This window comes from Balaenoptera ricei, chromosome 8 (assembly GCF_028023285.1).
Source record: "Balaenoptera ricei isolate mBalRic1 chromosome 8, mBalRic1.hap2, whole genome shotgun sequence".
Taxonomy (NCBI): domain Eukaryota; kingdom Metazoa; phylum Chordata; class Mammalia; order Artiodactyla; family Balaenopteridae; genus Balaenoptera; species Balaenoptera ricei.
The window spans coordinates 104,722,030-104,744,234 of record NC_082646.1 but is presented as its reverse complement, the minus strand read 5'-3'; the positions used below and the strand labels follow the sequence as shown (position 1 = coordinate 104,744,234).

General features: G+C 54.0%; 1 protein-coding gene across 3 annotated transcripts in view; it reads right to left on the bottom strand.

Annotated features, from left to right (window-relative positions):
- Nucleotides 1–20,371, bottom strand: part of INCENP (inner centromere protein) — a 28,886-nt gene extending 8,515 nt beyond the window's left edge. The window contains exons 1-13 of one of the 3 annotated variants that reach the window (XM_059931764.1): nucleotides 20,229–20,371; nucleotides 16,963–17,113; nucleotides 16,464–16,577; nucleotides 14,835–15,631; nucleotides 10,536–10,587; nucleotides 9,639–9,696; nucleotides 9,440–9,557; nucleotides 8,299–8,350; nucleotides 7,721–7,838; nucleotides 7,517–7,651; nucleotides 869–978; nucleotides 582–702; nucleotides 78–200 (exon numbers count right to left, since the gene is read on the bottom strand). In XM_059931764.1, coding sequence (XP_059787747.1) covers nucleotides 78–200; nucleotides 582–702; nucleotides 869–978; nucleotides 7,517–7,651; nucleotides 7,721–7,838; nucleotides 8,299–8,350; nucleotides 9,440–9,557; nucleotides 9,639–9,696; nucleotides 10,536–10,587; nucleotides 14,835–15,631; nucleotides 16,464–16,577; nucleotides 16,963–17,102 — 1,938 coding nt within the window. In that variant the 5' untranslated portion in view covers nucleotides 17,103–17,113; nucleotides 20,229–20,371. The remainder of the gene's footprint in view (nucleotides 1–77; nucleotides 201–581; nucleotides 703–868; nucleotides 979–7,516; nucleotides 7,652–7,720; nucleotides 7,839–8,298; nucleotides 8,351–9,439; nucleotides 9,558–9,638; nucleotides 9,697–10,535; nucleotides 10,588–14,834; nucleotides 15,632–16,463; nucleotides 16,578–16,962; nucleotides 17,114–20,228) is intronic. The other 2 variants (XM_059931763.1, XM_059931761.1) reach the window with 2 other exon arrangements.
- Nucleotides 20,372–22,205: the final 1,834 nt, after the last annotated feature.

Here is a 22,205-nt window from a genome sequence, read left to right as displayed (position 1 = left end):
TGCCCAGCGGTGCAGGGGCACGGAGGCAGTGCCGCCCTCCCCCGCCTCCTCCTGACGCCCGAGCCCGGCGCTCGTACCTGCTGCAGCCACCTGAGCCTCCGCGCCTCCTCCTCCTGCCTCCTGCGCGCCTCCACCTCCTCCATCTTCTTGGCCGCTGCCTTCTTCTTGGCCTTCTCCTCGGCCAGCCGCTCCTCCTTGGCCTGCGGAGCCCACCCACAGACGCCCATTGGAGCAGCCCCCCGCCACTCAGCCGTACAGGGTGGGGCCCAGTACTCTGCGGAGCAGACACTCCACGTCCCTGTGGCCCCGGCTTGCTCCCCACAGCCCAGGGGAGGGGACACCCGGGAGCCAGTCCTGCCCGGAGCGCAGGGCTGTGCTCGGTCCAGGGCAGCCCTTCCACCCTCCACGTGGCTCAGAACAGACCCCACGGCCCACGGACGGCCAGGAGAGGGATACAGGGCATCGAACCCGTAACTTCCGGACGGGTCCAGTCCTAACCCTCAGGCCACCCAGTGTGACGGGCCTGGGTCCCGCCAGGGCACAGCCCAGGGAAGCTGCTGCCCACAGCCCGAGGCCTGCACCTTCTCCGTCTTCTCGTCGATCTGAGCAAACTTCTGCTCGATCTGCTTCTTCTTCTCCTCCTTCATCTGCTCCACCCGTTCCCGGGCCTGCAGCACCTTGCGGAGGCGCTCCTCACGCTTCCTGCAGGCACACGGTGGTCATGGGGGCACAGCAAGGCCGGGGGAGCCGGGGGGGAGCTGGAGGGGGGCCGGAGCAGGGCCAGGGGGGGCCGGGGGGGAGCTGGAGGGGGGCCGGAGGGGGGGCCGGAGGGGGGCCAGAGGGGGCTGGGGCAGGGGCGGGCACTTACAGCTTCACCTCCTCCAGCCGTCGCCGCTTGTCCTCCTCCACCTTCTGCCTGCGGAGCTGCTCGGCCTCCTCCTTCCGCCGCAGGTTCTCCAGGCGCTGTCGCTCCTTCTCCTGGGGGGGTGGCGGTGGGGGAGTGAGGGCAGCCCCACGCTGGGCCAGGACGACCCCAAAGGCCTCCCAAGGGCCTGCATCATGAGTGCCCTCACCTGAGCCCTGCCAAGTTGTGGGCAACACAAAAGTCAGGCTCAAGACTGGATGATCCAGATTGATCTGCTGAGCCAACTAGTACTTTGAAAAAGTTGTTTTTGAAATTATTATGTAGCTGCATCATAAGAAGTTTGGAAAATAAAGGAAAAAAATGCCATCCCTAATCTACCTCACCAGCCTATAGTAACCTCTGCTAGCAGAGGTTATAACTATATAAAAAGTTATATTTGAAAAAAGAATTAAGAACGGGGGACTTCCCCAGTGGTGCAGTGGCTGAGAATCCGCCTCCCAATGCAGGGGACACGGGTTCAAGCCCTGGTCCGGGAAGATCCCACATGCCACGGAGCAACTAAGCCTGTGCGCCACAACTACTGAGTCTGTGCTCTAGAGCCCACGAGGCACAACTACTGAAGCCTGCGCACCTAGACCCCGTGCTCTGCAACAAGAGGAGCCGTTGCAATGAGAAGCCCACACACTACAAGGAAGAGTAGCCCCCGCTGGTCACAACTAGAAAAAGCCCGCGTGCAACAACAAAGACCCAACGCAGCCAAAAGTAATAATAATAAAAAAAAATGAACCAGATTGGGAAGGGACAGAAAGGCAGCTTTGAAAGTTATGGTTAATGTTCTATTTAAGGGGGTGGATGGGTACACATGTGTTAATTTTTTATTATTATGCTTTATAACTTTTATGTGTATACACACACACACACACACACACTGTGTATCGACTCTTTCCTAATAGTTGAAAAAAAAAGAAAATACTAAAAAAAAAAAAAAGAAAATACTGTCAAATGCTAACAGAGGTTACTACTATATAGGCTGGTAACACAGATTAGGGATGGCATTTTTTTTCCCCTTCATTTTCCAAACTTCTTGTGATATGGCTACATACCAATTTCAAAAACAACTTTTTAAAAGTCCTAGTTGCTTCAGCAGATCGATGCTGGTACCTTTCCTCCTCTGCAGGCCCAGAAAGCCCCAGGCGCATGGCCATAGCAGTAAGCAACCAGCAGGACAGGCGGGGCCTCCAAGCCCTCCCTGGGCAAGGACGAGACTGGTGCTTCACCAATAACGGTCAGGGGATAAGGGTAGAGGCTGGGACCTGGACTAGAGGCTCACCCCTCACCCCAGCCTGGCTCCCACTAGACACCACGTCTGGGCTAAGCCACCCATCGGCCTCCCTCTCTCTGTACTAGTTGCTGTCCATTTCTCCTTGGCCGCTGACCTTGACTGCAGATTTCCCACCTAGAAATCTGGCCCTGAGGTAATACCAGCCTAAAGATGGAGAGAAGGGCTCCGGTTATGGGTGAGATGGAGTAGACACTCACATCTGTCTCTCCCACTACATGTGGCTGTATAACCTAACAGAATGCACGGAGCAGTTATTTGAGGCCTCTGCAAGGTAAACAGCCGCAGGCAGACTGGGGAAGGAGACCAAACTTTGAAGCATCACCGAACCAGCAATGAGCTGAATGCTTTTTTTTCCCTCCAGCCCTAACTCAGTGAAGCCTGAGACCCCAAAGAGATCACTGAGGTGCTGACAGAACTCCGGGAAGAGCCCTCTGGTTCTGACTCAAAACACTGGTTTTTTCCCTCTTTTCTCCCTTCTCTCATGCTCTGGCCCACAAACAATTCTGTGGCAACGGGGACAGCAGCAGTTACTGGAACCTGCAGAGTCAAAACTCAAGGAGGAGAACCTTCCATGCCACACTATGGAGCTGTGATCCCAAAACGCTGGGAAACACTGTTGCCTTTCTTTCTGTCTCCCAGTCGGAGGCCCTCCACGTGGTTAGGGGAGCACACAGCAGAGGAGAGTAACTAAGGCCCCAGCTTCCTGGCTGGGGGGCAGAAAGGGGGAGCCCCAGAGAAGAGGAAAGTACTGGATAGATTGAGAAAGTAATACCATAAGGTTTTTATGAACTCCCGGGCACAGCACCAAACTGGAGATGTTTGGATTTGACCCGAACTATCACACCTGAAACTTTGAGAACTAAACTCACAGGCCACCTGCCAGATCCCAGGCGGACCACTGACTGGCACACCCACGACAGATCCAAAGAGCACTGTAAAGGCTTTGAAGTCTGAATGGACATTGGAACCACAGGCCACAGAAAGCAGGTTGGAACCACAGCCAGAACCAGTGGGTTACTGCTAAAGCAAACTATCAACAGTCTCCATAAGATTTAAAGAAGACCCAGAGTCTCCTAACATCATATTCAAAATGTGCAGGCTGCAATCCATAATTACTAAGCATACAAGGACCAGGAAAATCTCAACTCCCATGGGAAAAGGCAATCAACAGACACCAATGCCAAGATGTCCGGTTGGAATTCTCTGACAAAAATGCTCCAACAAATAATCACAGCACTCTTAAGACAACTGGAAAAACAGAAAATCTCAGCAACTAGAAGATCTAAAGAAGAAGCAAATGGCGATTCTGGAACTAAAAATACAATAACTGAAAAAAAAAAATTCAGTGGACGGATCCAAGAGCAGAATGGAGAAAACATGAAGATAAATCAATAAAATTTATCCAATCTAAACACAGAGAGAAAATATACTGAAGAAAAATTAACAGAGCCTGAGGGGACTGTGAGATGACAACAAAAGTTCTATGAGGACTTCCCTGGTGGCCTAGTGGTTAGGATTCTGGGCTTTCACTGCGGTGGCCTGGGTTTAATCCCTGGTTGGGGAAGATCCTGCAAGCCGTGTGGTGTGGCAAAAAAAAAAAAAGTCTATGAAATGCTGAATTAAAAAAAAAAGCCTTGAAGAAGTAATGGCTGAAGATGTCCAGATTTGCTGAAAGATATAAATCTACAGATTCAAGAAGGTCACCAAAACCCAAACAGGATAAACCCAAGGAAACCCATGTCCAGCCACAAAAGAATCAAACTGCTAAAAACTTAATATTAAAACAAAGGAAAAAAAATTCTGAAAAGCAGGCACCAGAAGAAAAAAGACACATTATCTATCAGGGAGCAATGATTTGAATGACTGGGGATTTCTCATCAGAAAGTATGGAGGCCAGACAGAAGGAGCACATTTTAAGATTGCTAAAAGGAAAGAACTGCTAATCCGGAACTCTACCTATATTCAGTGAAAATATCCTTCAGAAATGAAGGGAAATACTTTCTCAAATAAAGGAAAACTAGAGAATTTGTTGCCAGCAGACTTATTCTCAAAGAATTGCTAAAGGAAGTTTTTCAGACAAGAGAAAGATACCAGAAGGAAAGGTGAAGCATCAAGAATGAAGAACAACAGAAATGACAAATATCTGGGTAAATATCAACAGACTTCTTTTCCTCTTGAGTTTCTTTAAAATGTTTGACAGTTGAAAGCAAAAATTATTCTGCTGGAGTCATCGATGTATGGAGATGGAATATGTAAGACAAGGATCACACACAGTGGGAAGTCAAGGCATCTATAGGTGGCAAGGTTTCTACATTCCAATTCAACTGATAAGATACCGATGCTAAAGTGATTGTGAAAGTTAAGTATGTAATGCCTCAGAACAACCATTAAAAACCCTCAAAATGATAGAGTCCAAATCGCAAGAGACAAATTAAAATGGAATACTAAAAAACGTCAAGGGACCCCAAAAAAGGCAAGAAAGGGGAAACAGAAGAAAAAAACAAAGGTAACAGCCAACAATAATAAAACAGTAGACATAAATTGAAACATACCACTAAATATATCAAATAAGACAGTTAGATTTTAAAAAGAAACAAAACAACCACCCTGACTCAACTATATGCTGTCTACAAGAAACTGACTTCAAATGTAATGACTGAGTTCAAAAGCATTATGCTGAGTGAGAGAAGCCAATCTCAAGAGGTCAGCTGTGTATGATTCCACTCATGTGACATTCTCAAAAAGACAAAACTATAGTGATGAAGAACACGGGGTAGGGGTGGGAGTTTTGTGGGGTGATGGAACTGCTCTGCAACCCAACTGTGGCAGTGGTTACATAAACCTATGCTTTCACAAAGTATAGATTTCACCGTATGATAATTTTTAACATAAATTTTACTGTAAAATGTTTTTTAATATAAAAATTTTTTTTTTAAAGATGGAAAGAGAAATGGAAAGAGAGATGATCATGAGTCATAGAAGCCAAGCTGGAGTAGGAAGCCAGGCTGGCAAAGGATGCTGGCCTTTGGGAGGACCCCTCAGGAAGGGAGCAGGTGGTCTTTTGCTCTCCAACCACATGGACCCAGGGAAACTCAGCAAGAGGCCCCACTGCCCGCTGGCCTATGAGGAAAGCACCTGGGAAACAAAGGCCACGTGGCACCCAGAGCGCTCACCACCCTCTCTTCCTGCCCCCAGACTCCTGCTCTCAGCAGGGCTCAGCAAAACAGGCTTTTGTCCTGAAGCTTGACTATTAGGATTTCCCAGCCCAGGTCAGAGAATTTATCCTGTTGCACTGTGAACTTTATAGAAGAAAACAAGAGTTTCTTAGGTCGTAGAATCCGTACTTCCTCTCTGCCCCAACCTTGGAAGGTGGGCTGCTCCCCAGGGGCCACCATCAAGCCCAAAGCAGAGGGTGGGAGGGGCTTGTGCAGCCCCTTCTGCCTCCAGGGGTCTCAAATGAGCAGTCTCTCTGCCATCCATCAAACAACCACTTCATGCCGAGCCACGTGCTGGGTGCTTGACGCTACTACTCCCTGGTTCATCCAATCTCCCTGAATGAACCTCTGTCTCCACCCTTTGTAGCCAAGGAGATTTAGGCCCAAAGGTTAGGAAACCAGTCTAATGCCACAGCGACCTACCTAGGTAGGTCCCCTGGCCTCCCGAGGACTGTCCCACCCGCGCAGATGCCGCATGCAGGGACCTGGGCTCCCCAAAGCAGGAAAGGGCAGCTTCCTGAACCTCTTGGTCATTCCTGCAAGGCCCTGATCAGTCTGGGTGGGGCACAGGTAGTTCCTTGTAGGAGGAAAAAGTCCAAGGCTGGTTCACTGCTGTGGGCCCAGGTGCCTAGTAGGGCCCTGGCACAAAAACAGGTATATAAGGACCACACAGCCTGCTTGCTGGCATGTTGGATGACACGCCATGGCACTGTCCACCCAGACGGGACCAGCCTTCTTGCAGGAGAGGCCAGTTCAGGACCTGCCTGTCCAGCTGCTGGGCAGCCTCTTGATTTGCCAAGCTCCACGGCAGTGCTGCTGAGGCCCTAAGACCCCTGGCTGGAGGCAGAAGCCCTCCAGGTAGGTGGCCCTTCAAAGCGCCAGTGGACACTAAAGGACTCAGCCTTGCAGCTGCTCGGGAGACCCTGGGAGCTGGGACTGTGGGCCGAGCAGGTCCCAGGCCCCCATGGCTCCTTGCACACAGCCGGTGGTCCAGCTCAGCTCTGGGGTATCTGAGAAGAGAACAGCTTCTGTGGCCTTCTTTCTGGAGGATGGCACTGACAGCTCCACCGTTACCCAGCAGACCCAGATCTCCTTTCCCCCACTGCCCTGCCCCTCAAGGCAGCAGCTTAGGTCTGCGATCCTGTAAATCTCGGTGGCCTGGGATCAGAGATACCTTGTCTATTCTCTTTCCAGCCCCAGACCCTGAGGGCAAGCCCGGCACCGGGGAGGTGGGAGGGACGTGGCTGGGGGGGAACACTGCAAGATGTGGCCCTGGTGACCCATCGCAGGTCACACCCACTCTGCTTCCTCCTGCCTGTGGACCAGTCGCAGGTCACACCCCCTCTCATCCTCCTGGGCAGGCTCTGCAGAGGGAGGACGCCGGCTCCAGAACTGCTGGGACGGCGGGCCAGCCAGCCAGCAACTCTAGCTCACCTCCCACCTCCCGGCCCCCTTAACGCTCCCACTGATGTTAGTGCCTCTACAAGTGCTGTCAGTTTTGCAGGGACAGGGCTACGGCGGGTAAGTGCTGGGTGGAGCTAGGTTACAAGGACAGGGAAAGGCTTTACTTACAACAAAGCTGCACTGTGGAGGAGAGGAGACAAGGAAAAAGCCAAGAGTTAATGCCAGGTGGAGGGCATCCTGGAAAGCAGGCCGCCGTCCTGAAGACGCTAGTGGGTCTGCTTGGGGCCTGCGCCCTCTCCCAGCGCCACCACCTCCTCTCACGTCACCCAGCCCTCATCCCCAACAAGTCAGCGTCCACGTGAGTCCCTCACCTTAACTACTCAGGCCGCCGGGAGGGAACGGGGGCGGTGCCTGGGGATGGATGGCCATGGCGGTGGCCAGCCAGGCCAATTCTGCAACTTCCCAGCCCCGGATCCAAGACCCGGGAGGTCACCCTGGGCCGGCCGAGCCTCTAGGCTGCTGTGCAGAGCCCAAGGAGTCAGGACAGTCCCCAGACGTCAAGGTAGCCCAGGGCCACAGGGGCTCAAGCTGGTCCTTGCCCAGTGCCAGGTCACACCCGCCTTGGCCCAGGCCCCCGCCGCTCCCAGCAGCCTGGGGACACACTGCAGCCTTCAGCCAGGCTGCCCTCACCTTGGGGTCCACGCGCAGGGGAGTGTTGCGCTTCATGAAGGATTTCATGCCGCTGCTGTGAGGGGTCGAGGTCGGGGTCATGAGCGTCTGGTTCCTCTGCACGCTGTGCAGGAAGGTCCGGAGGGGCCGCACCACCTGCGGCGGGACCAGGGTCAGACCCCGTGGGCGGGGCAGGGGGCGGAGGGAGGGCAGCCGCGCACTCACCTTGCTGGCGGCACAGGGCGGGGAAGGGGTCTTGCTCCTGGGGGGCTGCAGCTCCTCACCCTCCAGCTGCTGCTCCTCGTCCAGCTCACTCACGGCCTGCTTGTAGCTGCGCTTCCTCCTGCCGGCGCGGGGAGACAGCAGCGTCACAGGGCCTGCCCTCGCGGCCCCCCCAGCGCCCCCCGCCACGCCCCAGAAAAGGTCACCCTTGTGAACGGAACTGGGCCCAGTCCCCGGGACTCCAGACTGAAAGGCACTGCAGAGGTGGGGTCTCCCTGATCGACCCTCTGCCGCCCAGTCAGAGGAAGGGGAGTGACCAGTCCAAGGTCACACGGCCAGGAGGACGCAGGAGGATGGGGGTCCGGGATCCCGTTGCCCACCCCCAGGCCAGGCTCCTCCCACAGCCCGAAGCCACCTCCGTTATTAAGTGAGAGCGCCAGGCCCCACCCCTGCTGAGAGGACACGGAGGCCCCTGACCACACGCCCACCCTTCCCGAGGGAGGACTCAAGGTTCGTGCCCCTCTGGTCCCCTCAAAATGGACCGCCTGACCTGAAGGTCACACGCCTTCCCACATGCAAACCTGACACTCTGAGGCGGCTCCTTGGGGCCATCTGCTTGGTCAGTCTTGGCCTCTGCGGAGAGAGCAGTTTCAGGGGGGTGATCGGGAGAGCATGGAGGGGTCAGGGGAAAGCGCCCGCCGGCAGCAGCTGTGGCAGGGGCGAGGCTCTCTTCCCCGCAGACCCCAGGGTAGCCAGAAGCAGGAGCACCAGCCTTAGCACCGCCTGGCCTTGACCCATCTGCGGGTGCGCAGAGCTGGCACGCTGCCCCCAGCCCGCAGATCCCTCACCCCCAGGCCTGGCCTCCAGGGCGAGAACAGCAGGACCGTCCCGTCGAGGTGGCCCTCACCACATCCCAGCCACCTCTAACACTGAGAGCCGGGGGCAGAGCCCTTTCAGGGGCAGAAACCTACAGAAGCTGCAAGCTCTAACAGGCCCCTTGACTGGCTTCGAAATCCCACTCCTCCCGGCCCTTTCAGCTGGGGCTGGCACGGGGGCGGGGGCCTCCCGAGCAGGGTCAACATGTGGGGTGCGGGTCTGTATGTTTCATTTCGCCGCCAGGAGGAAGCGCCGATCTCTCCCCCGGCTCTCCGACACTCTTTACTCCAAAGGGTCCCGGCAGCCCCCTGGGGCCTATGGGGCTGGCATGGCCATTGTCCTAAGCCCATCCAGCAGCGGGGGGAGCCGTGTTCCAGATCTCATGGCTACAGTGTTCCTCCCACCAGGGAGATGCAGGCCAGGCCCCAGAGCCCACAGCTCTCACGCCGTTTAGCCAGGAGAGCCACAGAGGTGAGAAGTGAGCCAGCAGCAGAGACAGAACACGAGGCCAGCTGTTCACACCCCAGGACACAGTTCCTCCTGCTCCCCCCTGGAGTGAGGCTCAAGGCCTTGACCTGGCACGTTCACAGTTAATGCCCCAATTCAGGTCCCACCCCAGCTTCCTGCACCAACCAGCCATGGTCACCCAGTGGCACTCGGCAGCGGCTCCAGCCAAAAGGTGGGAGATGAAACGTGCAGACTCGAAGGAGATCACTGCACCCTGGGTCTCATTATCCCTCAGCCTCTCAGCCCAGAAAACCGGGCTTGCATCTCCTCCAAGAGAAAGTCAGGCCGAGGCTACCACGGCCTGCATGGCCCTGAGTGTCTGTAGGTCAGGAGACTCACCCTGCTGCCCTTCAGAGGGCGTCCCCTGGCCACCAGCTGCAGGCTGCGAGCCGGGCGTGCTAATGGCGATCTTGGTGGCACTGCGGAGCCGCAAGGCACTGCCATTGTTCTTGGGGACCTAAGGGAAGAACCATGGCTTTAGGGGTCTGCACATGGGACTCGCAGGCCCGCCCCTCCCTGGCCTGCCCGCCTGCCTCACCTCTGGCTCGGCCGCCTCCTCTGGCTCAGCTTCCTTGCTGGGCTCCTCCGCCTTGGGGCTGGAAGCAGAGCAGGGGGCACTGTGGGACCCGCCCAGCCCAAGCCTCCCCACAGGAGCCCCTCCCCTACGCCCTGGGGTAGCGACCTAGGAGGGACGGAAGGATGGGCAGCCAGAGTCAGTGGCTCCGTGGTTTAAGTCTGCAGCCTGGGCAGACGAGGGGTGCCAGCTTCTGAATTTGGCTTCACTTATATTCCATCAGGGTCTTGATTCGGGAGGTTGGCCCTTTCCCAGCTCCGTCTCAACCCTTTTGGCCTGAATGAGCCACGTCTCTTTTGAGGCCCGTTCTCCATTCACCGTGGGGCCGGCAAAGTCACCGGTCTCCCCGTCCCAAGCACTGCCCCTCTGCTCCAGAGCAGGGAGTCGTGGTGGTGGTGGAATAGTTTTAGTGATGGCACACGTGGCCTCCAGGAAAAGGAGCACTTGCTCAAAGCAGTGCTGGGGTGTAAGCCTGGAGCAGGAAGCACCCCACCAACCCCCCTGCCACCCACCCCAGTCTGAATTGGCTCCTCATGGCTGCACTGGCTCATCCACAGGCCTTTGGATTTGACAAATCAATGGAGCCCAGGCTCCAGGGTAAGGCTTGGAGGGGTCAAGGCCAGGCCAGGACTGACGAGCGATGTTGCAAGCAATTCGGGAAGACCTGACACCCGGGTGGCACTGCCTGGTAAGACTGGGGAAGGGGCAGGGGGCAGCGGTGGGCAGCCCAGGGGCAGTCCCTGTGATGAGGGAAGGCTCGAGCACAGGAAACGCCTCCACCTGTGGGGCTCACCTAGAAAGGCCCCCCCGTGTGCCCTGCCCAGCCCTGGGAAAGTCCCCAAGCCCTGGAACTGAACTCACCTCACTTTCTGGGGCACCTCGACATTCAGGAGCCTCTCCAGGTAACTGTGGCCTGACGGGAAAACAAAGGAACAAAAGATGCCCTCAGAATCAGCCAGGTGCCCCTCCAAGAGGACCAGGGAACCAGGCTCTGATGGGGGCTCCGCCACTTCTCATCTGCAGCCAGACCCTCTCCACCTGCAGACCCCTCCCTTCACTAGACACAGACCCTCTCGACCCCGTAGACCTCTCCCCCTTCCCTGGGTGCACAGCCCTGCCGTCAGCACTCCCTTGACTCCTAACACCCTCAACAGAGCTGCTGGCTTGATGGCTCCTGCTACCCGCTAGAGGGTAACATGCCCATCTGAGGGCACGTCTTGGCTCCTTCACTGGGTTGGGAGTATCCTGGGAAGAGGGACGATGTCCAGCTCCGAGCCTCCAACTCCCAGCACAGGCCGACACAAAGCAGCTTATTCATTCAACAAACATATGTCGAGGGTCTACCATGCACAGGCCCTGGGGACCCAACAGAGAGCAAACCAGACTGGGCCACGACCTGGTCTAGATAATCATCAGATAATCCTGTAACCGACATGTGACATGTGCCATGACAGAAACGAGCAGAGGACTTGAAAAGCCTGTGATGGGAAGCCGAGCTGGTCTGGAGGCTGGGACGTAAAGGATAAGAAGGTAAGAAGGTCGCGAAGGAGGAGGGGGAGGAAGGAGGATGTCCTGGCCAGCGGTTCTCAAGGTGTACTCCGGGGTTCTGGAAGTCGAGTGCCCAAGAGGAGGACCCTTTCGGGGGACCCACGAGGTCCTAACTATTTCCACCGTAACACCAAAATGTTATCTTCCCTTTTCACGGTGTTGAGATTTGCCCTGACAGAGTGAAAGCAATGGAGGTAAAGTGCGAAGCCTGGGTACCAAACTGCACCCCACACTCGGGACGGAAAGGTCTGGTTTCACTTAAGAATGTCCTTGGTGAAGGAATGAAAACTATTCATAAACTTAAGTACATGTCTTTCTAATACACTATGTGATAAAGTAGGAAGTATGCAAAAATGCCCTTGGGCTGCATAGCCAAGTCTCTGAAAAGCACGGGGGTCTGAGGTCTCAGCTGAACTGGCCCCTTTTTTAATGGAATGCTGTTTTTAAGTCAAAGAACAACTGACAAACTATGGCTAATCAAGCTTGGGTATTTGGCAGACATTTTCTTAAAAATGAACAAAGGGAGTCTGTCCCTTCAAATAAAACAAACAGTATTTGTTGCCAAGAATTAAAAACTGAGCCCCCGGGGCTTCCCTGGTGGCGCAGTGGTTAAGAATCCGCCTGCCAATGCAGAGAACATGGGTTCGAGCCCTGGCCTGGGAAGATCCCACATGCCACAGAGCAACTAAGCCCCTGCGCCACAACTGCTGAGCCTGCAGCCTGCATGCCTAGAGCCCAGACACCACATCGAAGAGTAGCCCCAACTCGCCGCAACTAGAGAAAGCCCGCGAGCTGCAATGAAGACCCAATGCAGCCAAATAAATAAATTTATAAAAAAAAAAAAAAAAAAAAAAAACTGAGCCCCCAAAAAAGCCAAAAATAGAATTTTGGAACTTGTATCCACCACCATGAACTTCATAGCTTCCCAATACCTAAAGATGTTTCTGATGAGACCAGAAAGCAAATGTGCTCCTTTAAAAAAATACATAATGAAGTGTGTCGACATCGGGAAGATGTGCATAACTCCACATATTTGTGAGTATGCACAAATTATCTGGAAAAAAAAAAAAAAAGAATATGCACCATTATCTGAAAAGGCTTTTAAAGTACTCTTCCCTTTTCCAACTACGTATCTGTGTAAGGCCAGATTTTCTTCATATATTTGAACCCAAACAACACAATGCAACAGACTGAATGCAAAACCCAGCTGTCTTCTTTCAAGCCACACATGAATGGGATCTGCAAAATGCAGAATAACGCCAGTCTCCTCATCACATTTTTGTTTGGAAAACTGTTATTTTTTCTTAAAAAAAAAAACCAACAAGAATAAACCCAACTAACCTTAACAGGTAATTGGCTTGTGACTTTTATATTAAAGTATTAAATAATACTTTTAATATCAAAATAGTAAGTAATATTAATATAAAAATAAAATATTAATGAATATTAAGAATTTTTGAATTCTCCAAGTTAATTTCTAATACAGTAACTGCCAATAGATAGCACCCTCATAAATCAAAAGCTCTTTGGGGGTCCTCAATAATTTTGAAGTCTGGAAGCACGGGCTGAGGCCCAAAGTTGAGAGGTGCCAGTCTAGGCAGAAGGAACAGCATCTGCAAAGGCCATGAGGCAGGAAAGAGCAGGCTTTGCTGGGCACAGAAGAAGCCTGGCTCGGCTGGAGCATCTGGGCCACAGGTGTGTGGCCAGAGGTTAAGGCTGAGAGGGAGCCGAGGCCGGAAGCAGGGACCTTCCTGGGGTGAGGCAGACAGGCCTGGAGGTGTGGGAGGGAGCAGAACAGGGCCAGCTCCCACCTGAGGGGTCCGTAGCCAGGAGACAGCTGACATCCCCTGCCTCTCATCCCAGCTCAGGGCTCGCTGATGAGGGGGCAGAAGGGTGAGAAGACGCCCATGTGACCGCACAACTATTCCACCAGCGCAAAGACTGCTCTGGAATGTTAAGTGCCACCTGCATGCCATTCAGGCTTCAGAACAGGCCTGGGGGCAGGGAGAAGGCCTGGAGGGGGGTCGAGGGGCGCCACACTGGCTCCAGAGGCCCCCCCGAGGCCCCAGGCCTGTTATGGGCATTACTGGCGGTCCTCTCTCCCCGGCTCACCTTCCCGCTCCCCTGCTGCAGGTGCTTCCCTCCCCTCCCACAGTAACAAGTTACACTCAAATCCTGATATCAAGAGCTGCTTCTGGGGTAACCCAAACTAAAATCCAACCTCTGAGTTGCCCGCCCAGCCGAGCCCCAGGGCCTGGGCATCAGGAAGGCCTCCAGGAAGCCCCCTCTCCCCTCCCTGCTCCACACCCTTGAGCGCCCCGGAGGGTCACCCAGGCCACACCTCCACTGAGCTTCGGGGACCCAGGCCATCTGCAGTTTTATCATCCAGTTTTGTTTTGATTTAGATGGACTGAGCTGTACCATATCCAAGCACTGAGATGGGTCCTCTACCCATATTCAAGGCAGGTGCTCTTACCATTTAACACATGGGGAAACTGAGGTTCGGAGAAGGGTGTGCCCCAGGCCCGCCAGGCTCTGTGTGACTCCAAGGCTTAACCACTGTGTTTGACTGTCTTCCTTCCACAGGACTGGGTCAAGGGCAAATCAAATTAGAAGCCCACCCGTGTGCAGGGCGGGGGGCCGAGCAAACGGACTGGCTTAAGAGCTTCCGGATGTCTAATCCAGAAGCATGGGGAGGGCCTCTAGGGTCTCTCCCCCAACCTCCCTCTAGAGTTCCAGGCTTGCCCGCCCCCTTGGGCCCCTGCCCAGGATCAGATTCACACCTGAGGAAATCTCCAAGGCAGGTTAGAATCACTTGGGCCCTTCTGAGAATCCAAAAATGGAATGTGTGCCAGATCGCATGTCTACACGGGCCCCCGATTGTGTGTCCCTGAGCCCCAGGCCCTGGAGCAAACCCTTCCCCAGGCGGGGAAGAAACCGGGCCCAGGGAGGTGCCCTCACCTGCCTGACAAGCCCGCCCTGTGGCTTTCCACCTGTCCTCCTCAACAAGCGGCCACCATCCCAGAAGGGACGAAACATGTGGGGCTCTTCCCAATTTACAGACTTGGTAGCCTCCTTAAGCCTCAGTTTAAATGTACACCTGGGCCCAGACCAAACAGTTTCGTTAACAGGAGGTAGCCCACAAACATGGTGAATCTAAGTGAGCCTCCGCAGGAAGGAAGGGGGAACATGCGGGCCCTGGGGAAAAGGCCCAGGTTCAAGCTCAGCATGGCATTAACCACAGCGACACTGCGGCCAACGGCCCCGGACCTCAGTTTCCTCATTTGTAAAACAAGAGCGTTGGACCAGATCTGCCCTGTCCAACGTGGTAACCACTAGGTACGTGTGGCAACTTAAACCTGAACTAAGTAAAATCTAATAAAACTAAAAATTCAGTTCCTCGATCAGACGAGCCACATTTTGAGGGCTCAATAGCCATATGTGGCTAGCTAGTGGCTACAGTATGGGGCGGCACAGATCTGGAACATTTACACCATTGCAGAAAGTTCTGTGGACAGCTCCTTGCTAAATGGTCCCCAGAGCCCCTTTGGCTGAGCCAGGCACAAAGGACCACCCTCCGCAGCCTTGCCCAGTGCTGAGCCCCAGACTCACAGATGATGCGGGCGGAGGCGGCCGGCTCTTTGGTGGCCTTTCTGGCAATCCTTCTGCTTGATCTTCGGACGGTGCTCTCCTCTTTGGAAACCAGGGCGTAATTCTGGGCCAGCGAGACCTGGGGACCCGGGGAGGATGGGGCGATCAGGCTGCGCCGCACCGACCTGCGGTCCACACGGGAGCCCGTGGGCGTGGAGAAGTTATCCGGCAGGATGGGAGCCAGCACCCGCTCCCGCCACGGGGAGGCCGGAGAGCTGGGCGAGTTCTGCGGGCCTGGGGAGGTCGCGGCAATTCTGAGCTTGGAGGCGGACCTTCCTGCTCCGACCCCTCGACCCTTGGGGTCCTGGGGTGTAGTTATCAGGGAGCTCACGGTGACAGACTCCAGTCTCCCAGCCTCTGGCTTCTGGGGTGTTGAGTCCTCCTCCGAGGTCAAGGTGATCTGGGAGGCCAGAGCAGTGGCCGGAGCCGGGCTGGGGGGTGGAGCCTGGGCAGACTGGAGCTGGCTGAGGTGCTGCTCAGCGCTCCGGCGCTCGCTGATGCCAATCTCCACCACGGGTACCAGCTGGCACTGGGCCAGGCTCTCCTTGGGCTTCTTGGTCAGCACCGTGGGAGACTCAGGGGTGGGCGAAGGCGTGGCTGCCGCGGAGGTCGCTGCAGCTGCGGCCGCAGCACGGGTCACCCGCCGCAGGACGGAGCCGTTCTCCCCCACCACTGTGGCCAGCCTCTCCACCTTGTCCTTGCTGCGGAGGTGCCGGGAGCTCTGATGGCTGCTGCGCGTCTTTCTGCGGGACAACCTGCTGGAGGAGGTGAAGCAGAAGCTGAGAGGACCCGGCAGGGCAGGGAGGCTCCCCGAAATTCCAGCTGCAGGCACCGGCCCCCCCAGGAGCCGCCAGCTCAAGTGGAGTCTGAAGCGGAGGGCTAGGAGGCAGAAGAGCGGGCTTCCGGTCCAGGCTCTGCTGCCTCTAGCCGTGACACCCCAGCTGCCCCTCTCTGGGCCTCAGTCTCCCTATCTGTAAATTGGGATAACGCCCGTCCTCTCAGAGCCACTGGGAAGATTAAATTCCCCTAAACCTCCCACTGACCGGGGTCACACTGGGCCAAACACCTTGCTGGAGGCATTACTCATGCTGTCGCCTAAACCACCAGACAGCCCTGAGAGGCAGGGACCATTATCCTCACTTTAGATTCCAGAAACTTGAGGCTTAGAGACGTGGAAAATTAACCCAAGGACATACAGTTGCTAAGGGGCAGAGCTGGAGTGTGCACCCAAGACCACCTGACCCCCAAGACCCAGCCTCTTTCCCCTGGTACTTTGCAGCCCATGGTCGTTACCAGGGCAGTTATAACCAGCACAGCAACAGGGGGTTAGGGAACAGCCCCTGGTCTACACCTCTGGTCACTCTCCCCCAAGCAGAAGGTCAGATTCTCTTGCTTCTCCTACCTCTGGAAGGAGAGGCCCAGATCAAACACCATCCCACCTCCAACGCACACAAGCTCTGGACTCCACGGCCTCGGGTCATGCGTCATTTCCCCTCAGCATGGCATGCGTTGTACCCAACGCTCCTGATCTCAGTTAACGCCTGCGAATCAAACTCTCCACGTGGGCCCCAAGCCTCCGGCCCCTCCTACCTTCTCCGGATGGGGTCTCTGTTTTCATCCTGAACATAAGAAATCCGTCTCTTTTTCCGTCGGTTCTTCTGAGAAGGTGTTTTGGGCATCAGCTCGGGCTCTTTGCTGAATTCTCTGTTTGGTACAAAGAGGGTGACGTTCGAGGCTGCCTGGAAACCACGGGTCCCCCTTCCCCGCCCAGCCCGACCCCTGCCCCCTTCCCGGCAGTGCCTGGTCAAGCTGGGGTGACCGGCACCGAGCGAGCTCTCCAAGGCTGCAAGCGAGTCACCGCAGGCACGCAGGGCCCCCCCCCCCGCCCCCGGGACACGGCAGGGGAGCAAGGTTGCCAGGTAGCCCAACACCTCTCCCCCCGCTTCCCATCACCCTAGCCCGGAGCATCCTGCGCACTCAGGAGGGACCGCCGGCAGCCTGTCTGTCCCGCCTGTCAGGTGGGGAAGAGGCCCCTGCTGGGGCCTTAGGCAGCCCCTGGTGCGTCCCTCCGGCACGCCCCTGCCCGCACCTGGTGAACATGCGCTCGGCCTCCTCCTCGATCTCCTCCAGCCACACCATGTCCTTATTGTCCACGTTGCAGACAAACTCTATGAGCTTCTGGTCACAGAGCTCCAGCAGGTGAATGGGCCCTGGGGCTGTCGTCCCCATGATGGCTCTGTCTGGAGAAAGCAGACACAAGAGGCATGGGGGCTCAGGGCTGGCATCTTCACACTCTTCAAATGCCTCCCCCTTCCCACCCCACACAGCACGTTCACCCCAGAAGCCCACAGTGACCAGCCAATTCTGGTGTCAATGGACCTCCTTACCAACGGCCTTCTCTGGGGCTTAAAGTGACAGGGCACGGCCAACTGCCTTCCTGGATCAGGAGAAACTGGGGTCCCACTAGGTAGGACCCCTTGACCTGCCCAAAGGCCTGCTCTTACCCTCCTAAGAGCTCCTCTCCTACTGCCGGAGGGTGAGTTACCCACGAGCTGACCCCAGGCATCAGGCCAAAGAACATTAAATCCAACTGCCTCTTCAGGAGGCCAGTGGATGGAAGGGGTTCTGCATCCCAAAGTAGTGGGTAAGAAAGCGGGGGTCTACAGACAGGCTCTTCTCTAAGGGGCCCCTACAACCCTCTCCCTTGAGCTGAAATGCCCTTGAAACACATGAGGGAGCACGAGGGGAGCGGATAAGCAATGTCTTGTTTTTAAGAAAACTTGTCTAGAAATATCAGGCAGTGGAAAATACAAAATTAGTTTTCTCTTAATTTCCTTTTAAAAAATTTTTTATTGACGTATAGTTGATTTACCATGTTGTGTTAGTTTCAGGTGTATGGCAAAGTGATTCAGTTATACATATATATATATTTATTGTTTTTAAGATTCTTTTTTTACTATAGGTTATTACAAGATATTGAGTACAATTCCCTGTGCTACACAGTAGGTTATCTATTTTATATCTAGTAGTGTGTATATCTTAATCCCAAACTCCTAATTTATCCCTTCCCCCTCCTCCCCATTGGTAACTATGTTTGTTCTATGTCTTCACTTAATTTCTTAAAAAACTAGGAACACAGAAAAGCAAACAAATAAACAAACAAAAACAAAAAAACAACTGGCATCTCAGATATTCTCCTCAAAACTCAGTTATAAAATCATCACCAAAGCCCCAGGCAAGGAAGAAGTGTTCTATTCTGGTCATAGCAGGGGCTCAATAAATATCCCGACTGGTGGAATGAATGAAAGAACAAATGAATGGGTGACAGTCGTTAGCCACAATAACAGACTGCATGTCTCATGCCATGGCAGTAACCCACCACCCTGATCTACAACTTCAAAACCAAGAACCACGCATAGTTCAGCCTCCCACCTAAGATGGGAACTCCTGGAAGGAGGGGCTAAGTCACTGACCCCTTATAGAGCTTAATGCCAGGTCCTGTTGCAGCCTCATAGGACTTCCTGGGGGCTGATTTCCAGGGCACACAAGCCTTTGTTCCTTGAGCAAGCCCTGCCCTCTGTCTGGAACCTTCTGTCTCCTATTTTGTGCAGCTCATTCCTCAGCACTTGGCTCTCAGCAACTCAGGGAGGACCTGACCACCAGCTACCATCCTATCCATCAATTTCAATTCTCCGCATGGCACTTGGGTGACTGTATCTGTTTGCTTGCTGCCTGTCTCTGACCACTAAGCATTTGCTCCCTGAGGACAAGCCCTTGTCTGTCTTGCTCGCAGCTTTGAAAGCCCAGAGTATGGCACAGTGCCTGGCACGAAAGGGATACTTGTTAAATGAATTCATCCATCTATCAACTCTATACCTAGAAATAAACATTCTACAGGTACTCCCACCCCAACACATACACATGTACAGGAACTCCAAATGAGCTCATTCTACACAGGTTAGGGCATGCCTTACTCATCCAAAGGCCTACTCCTAGATGCCAAAGGCAGCACTCAGCGGGGCAGGGCCAATCGGGCAGGATCGCAGAGGCTTTGAGCAGAGACAGCTCTGCAGCCAGCCAGCCACCGACACAGCCTCTTGGCTGCCATCCTTCTGGATCCCCCCAGTCCTTCTGTCCCAGAGCTCAGCCCTGGCTAAGGGCAAGAACCCAGTTTGAGGCTAGGAAAGAGAAAAATGTTAAAGGAAGACAAAACACTTTGCTGTTATGGAAAGCAACAACTTGCTCTTTTTTAAAAAGTATTTGTTCACAGTGGCAAAATGGGCGAAAGCTTCTTTCACAAAGTGCAAAAAGGTGTTTGGGCTTCTTCCATGAGGAAGTTTGTTTTCAGCAGCCTCAGCCTGGGTATTTAAAAAGGGTCACTGTCGTTAGATCAGAGGTGACCCTGAGAAAGGAGGGATCAGTGTAAGAATGATGGTCCTGGGAAAAGCAGCAAAAATCTCTTCAGCCCCTGCAAGAACCTGGGCACAAACCCAGAGCACCCTACATCCCACCAAGGGTGAAGGGTGCTTGCTCATTTTCCTCTCCCAATACTTCTCTCACATCATACACCAGACTAGAGCCCCACGGCCCTCCTTCACATGCCTGTTCTTTTGAGGGTGCAGGAAGCCAGGTACCTAACTCTGACCTCGCCTCAGCGAAGGAGGGTCACAACAGTTGCTTTCTTTAAAGAGTCCTACTCCGTGCTTGGATGGAGCATCATCTCATTTAATTCTCGCCACAACCTCAAGGAGACCCTTGTGCAGATGAGCAAATTAAGGCAAAGAGAAGTTAAGTCAAGGGCAGGGCCTGGATGTAAATTGTGCTCTTAACCACAAGCTTTGCCGCCTACTCCATTTCAACCTCGGGAAGGCAGGCGCCAAGTTCTGGCTTTGGGCGCCCCAGAGAAGGCCACTGTCAGTGAACGTGCTTGGGGAATGACAAGATCAGGGGTAGCAGTGGACTCCAGAAATGGTCAGTTTAAAATGTTGCTCAGCCGATGGGGGAGGTGTTGAGCGAGGGTTAACTGTACAGAAATGCCATCTGGCATAATTCTGTCACACAACCCGGTCGGTGTGCGCTTCCTGCGCGTCCAGATCAACAAAGGGCCTCCTGGGCACAAAAGAAGGTGCTAGGCAGCGGGAGGGGGAAGAGACGGGGTTATTCTCTAGGATGGAGAGTGGGGGTCATCTCTGGCCCCAGGACCAAGGCAGGTCACCTCGTCACTTGGAAGAGGTGACCCATCCACTGCCAGGCCGCAACGGGGGTAGAGGGTCACGCCCCCGGTCCGGGGCTGGAGGAAGGGGTAACAAATCGCTAACTACCCCCCACCCCCGCCGGCCGCCCGCGCGCACTCACTCGACTGCACCGCGTCTCCTAAGTGCTGCTCCGATCCAGGTCCGGCAACCTTCCCAGCACAAATCTCAGCCCGCCCAAGTCCCACCGCTCCCGGCCTCCAAAGCTCGCGGCTGCAAGGAAGCAACGGGGCGGTGCAGCGCGGGCCAAACCTACGATTTTCAAAACTGAAGGCTCGACCAATCCCCGGCAAGTTTGTCTGTGCGGCTGCAAAAACCTAAGCCAATCAAGTAAAAGGAAGCACCAGTCCGGCCATCTATTGGCTACCTGGATTGGCAGTCTGCGGGACTAAGAGGCGGGGAAAGGAAGCTTTGAAACTTTAACCCGCACAGCTTCCGGGAACGGCGGCGCGCGGCCTAGAGAGGAAGTCGCCCGCGGTGGGGGTTGCGCGCGCAGGCCCTCGCACGCCGGAACTACAAGTCCCAGTGTGCACTGCGAGTGCCCTAGGGGGCGTGGGAAGTGCGTGGGGCCTTAAGCCGTGGACCTGGAGGTCGTGCTCTTTCTGGGAGTCTTATGCTTTGCCATTGCCATTACTTAACCCAATTTGTCCTCTATACGAGATGACAACCTTCTGACCTCTGCCACTTTTGAGAAATAATACTTGCTATAGACTTGATAATGTTTCTTAATGATTTCAACTTAAAATTACAAACTGAAACAGCACTTATATGCAAAATTTATGATACAGTGAAATCATTTCGATGACAATTAACAGTGTTTGAGTCACAAGTAAAGCCAAGTTGCTTATATGCTTCCCATGCTGTCAAATGTTAAAACAAGAATCCAGATCTCTGTTCCCACACAAATTTGCAGCAGGTATATTTTCCAAGCTCAAACTGCAGTTCCAGCATAGTTTTTCAGACTTTGATGCAAATGCAAAGGAAATTTCTGTTATTTCAAAATCCATTTAACTGGGCGATCCAGGAGTTTCTACCTAATCTCCAGTTGGGAGTGCTTAATCTGCAAGGTGATGACCTGCTAAAAGGCAAATATCAAGAGAAGAATCTAACAGAATTCTACAAATGCCTTCCTGGTGATGAATATGATTGATTGAAATCATCTGCTCAGGGGCGGATATCAGCATCTGGCAGTACATATCTGTGTGAAAAGACATTTCAAAAAGGAAGTGGGTAAAAATCTCACTGTAGATCTGCATTAACAGATGAACATCGCAATCGAGTTTTAATGATAGGGAACACTAACTGAGCCACAATTAAGAAAATATTATCCTCCACGCCTCACCCTTATCCCCAAAATAGAATTCTATTGTTATTAGTAGGCATATACCTTTAAAAATTATATTCAATTATTATTACTATATTTTGAATTACATCAATTTTTTAAATTGTAGATATTTGTTTCCTCTCTTGTTAGGTTAAGTACCTACGTAATAGCCGAGATTTTGCCTCTTGGCCCACAAAGCCAAAAGTATTTACGTTCTAGACTTTATAGAAGTTTGCTTATCCCTACGCAAGAACAACATTTCTGGAACTAAACACGGGTACCCCCTTAGGAATGTGCAACTCAGTCCAGGGGACACGCGACCGCAGCTCCTAGCCCAGTAATGATACTTTGCCCACCGGGCAGCTGCCAGAGACTCCCTCGCTTCAGGTGCTGCTGGACTGGCGTTAAAGCCCAGCGGAGCAGACAGCGCACGCGCAGCCGAGTCTCCCGCAGGCACGTCAGCGCAGGCGCAGGTGGTGAGAAGCCACTGATTTTGGCGCCTGACTGCTGAGCTGACAAGAGCACGTTCCAGGCACTTTAGTTTCCAGGCAGTTTAGTTTCCAGGCTGTTTGTGCCGGAGGGTCTGGCGACCAGCGAAGGACAGGCTACCCTTGATGGGGCTTCATGCTGCGGGTGGTGGATGGACCTGGGGGCAGGTCCTGGCTTCTTAGACACCTCAGATTATTCTGAATGAGGGTTTCTTTTTCTTTTCTCTCCCTCCCAACCTCCCTCCCTCCCTCCCTTCCTTCTTTCCAA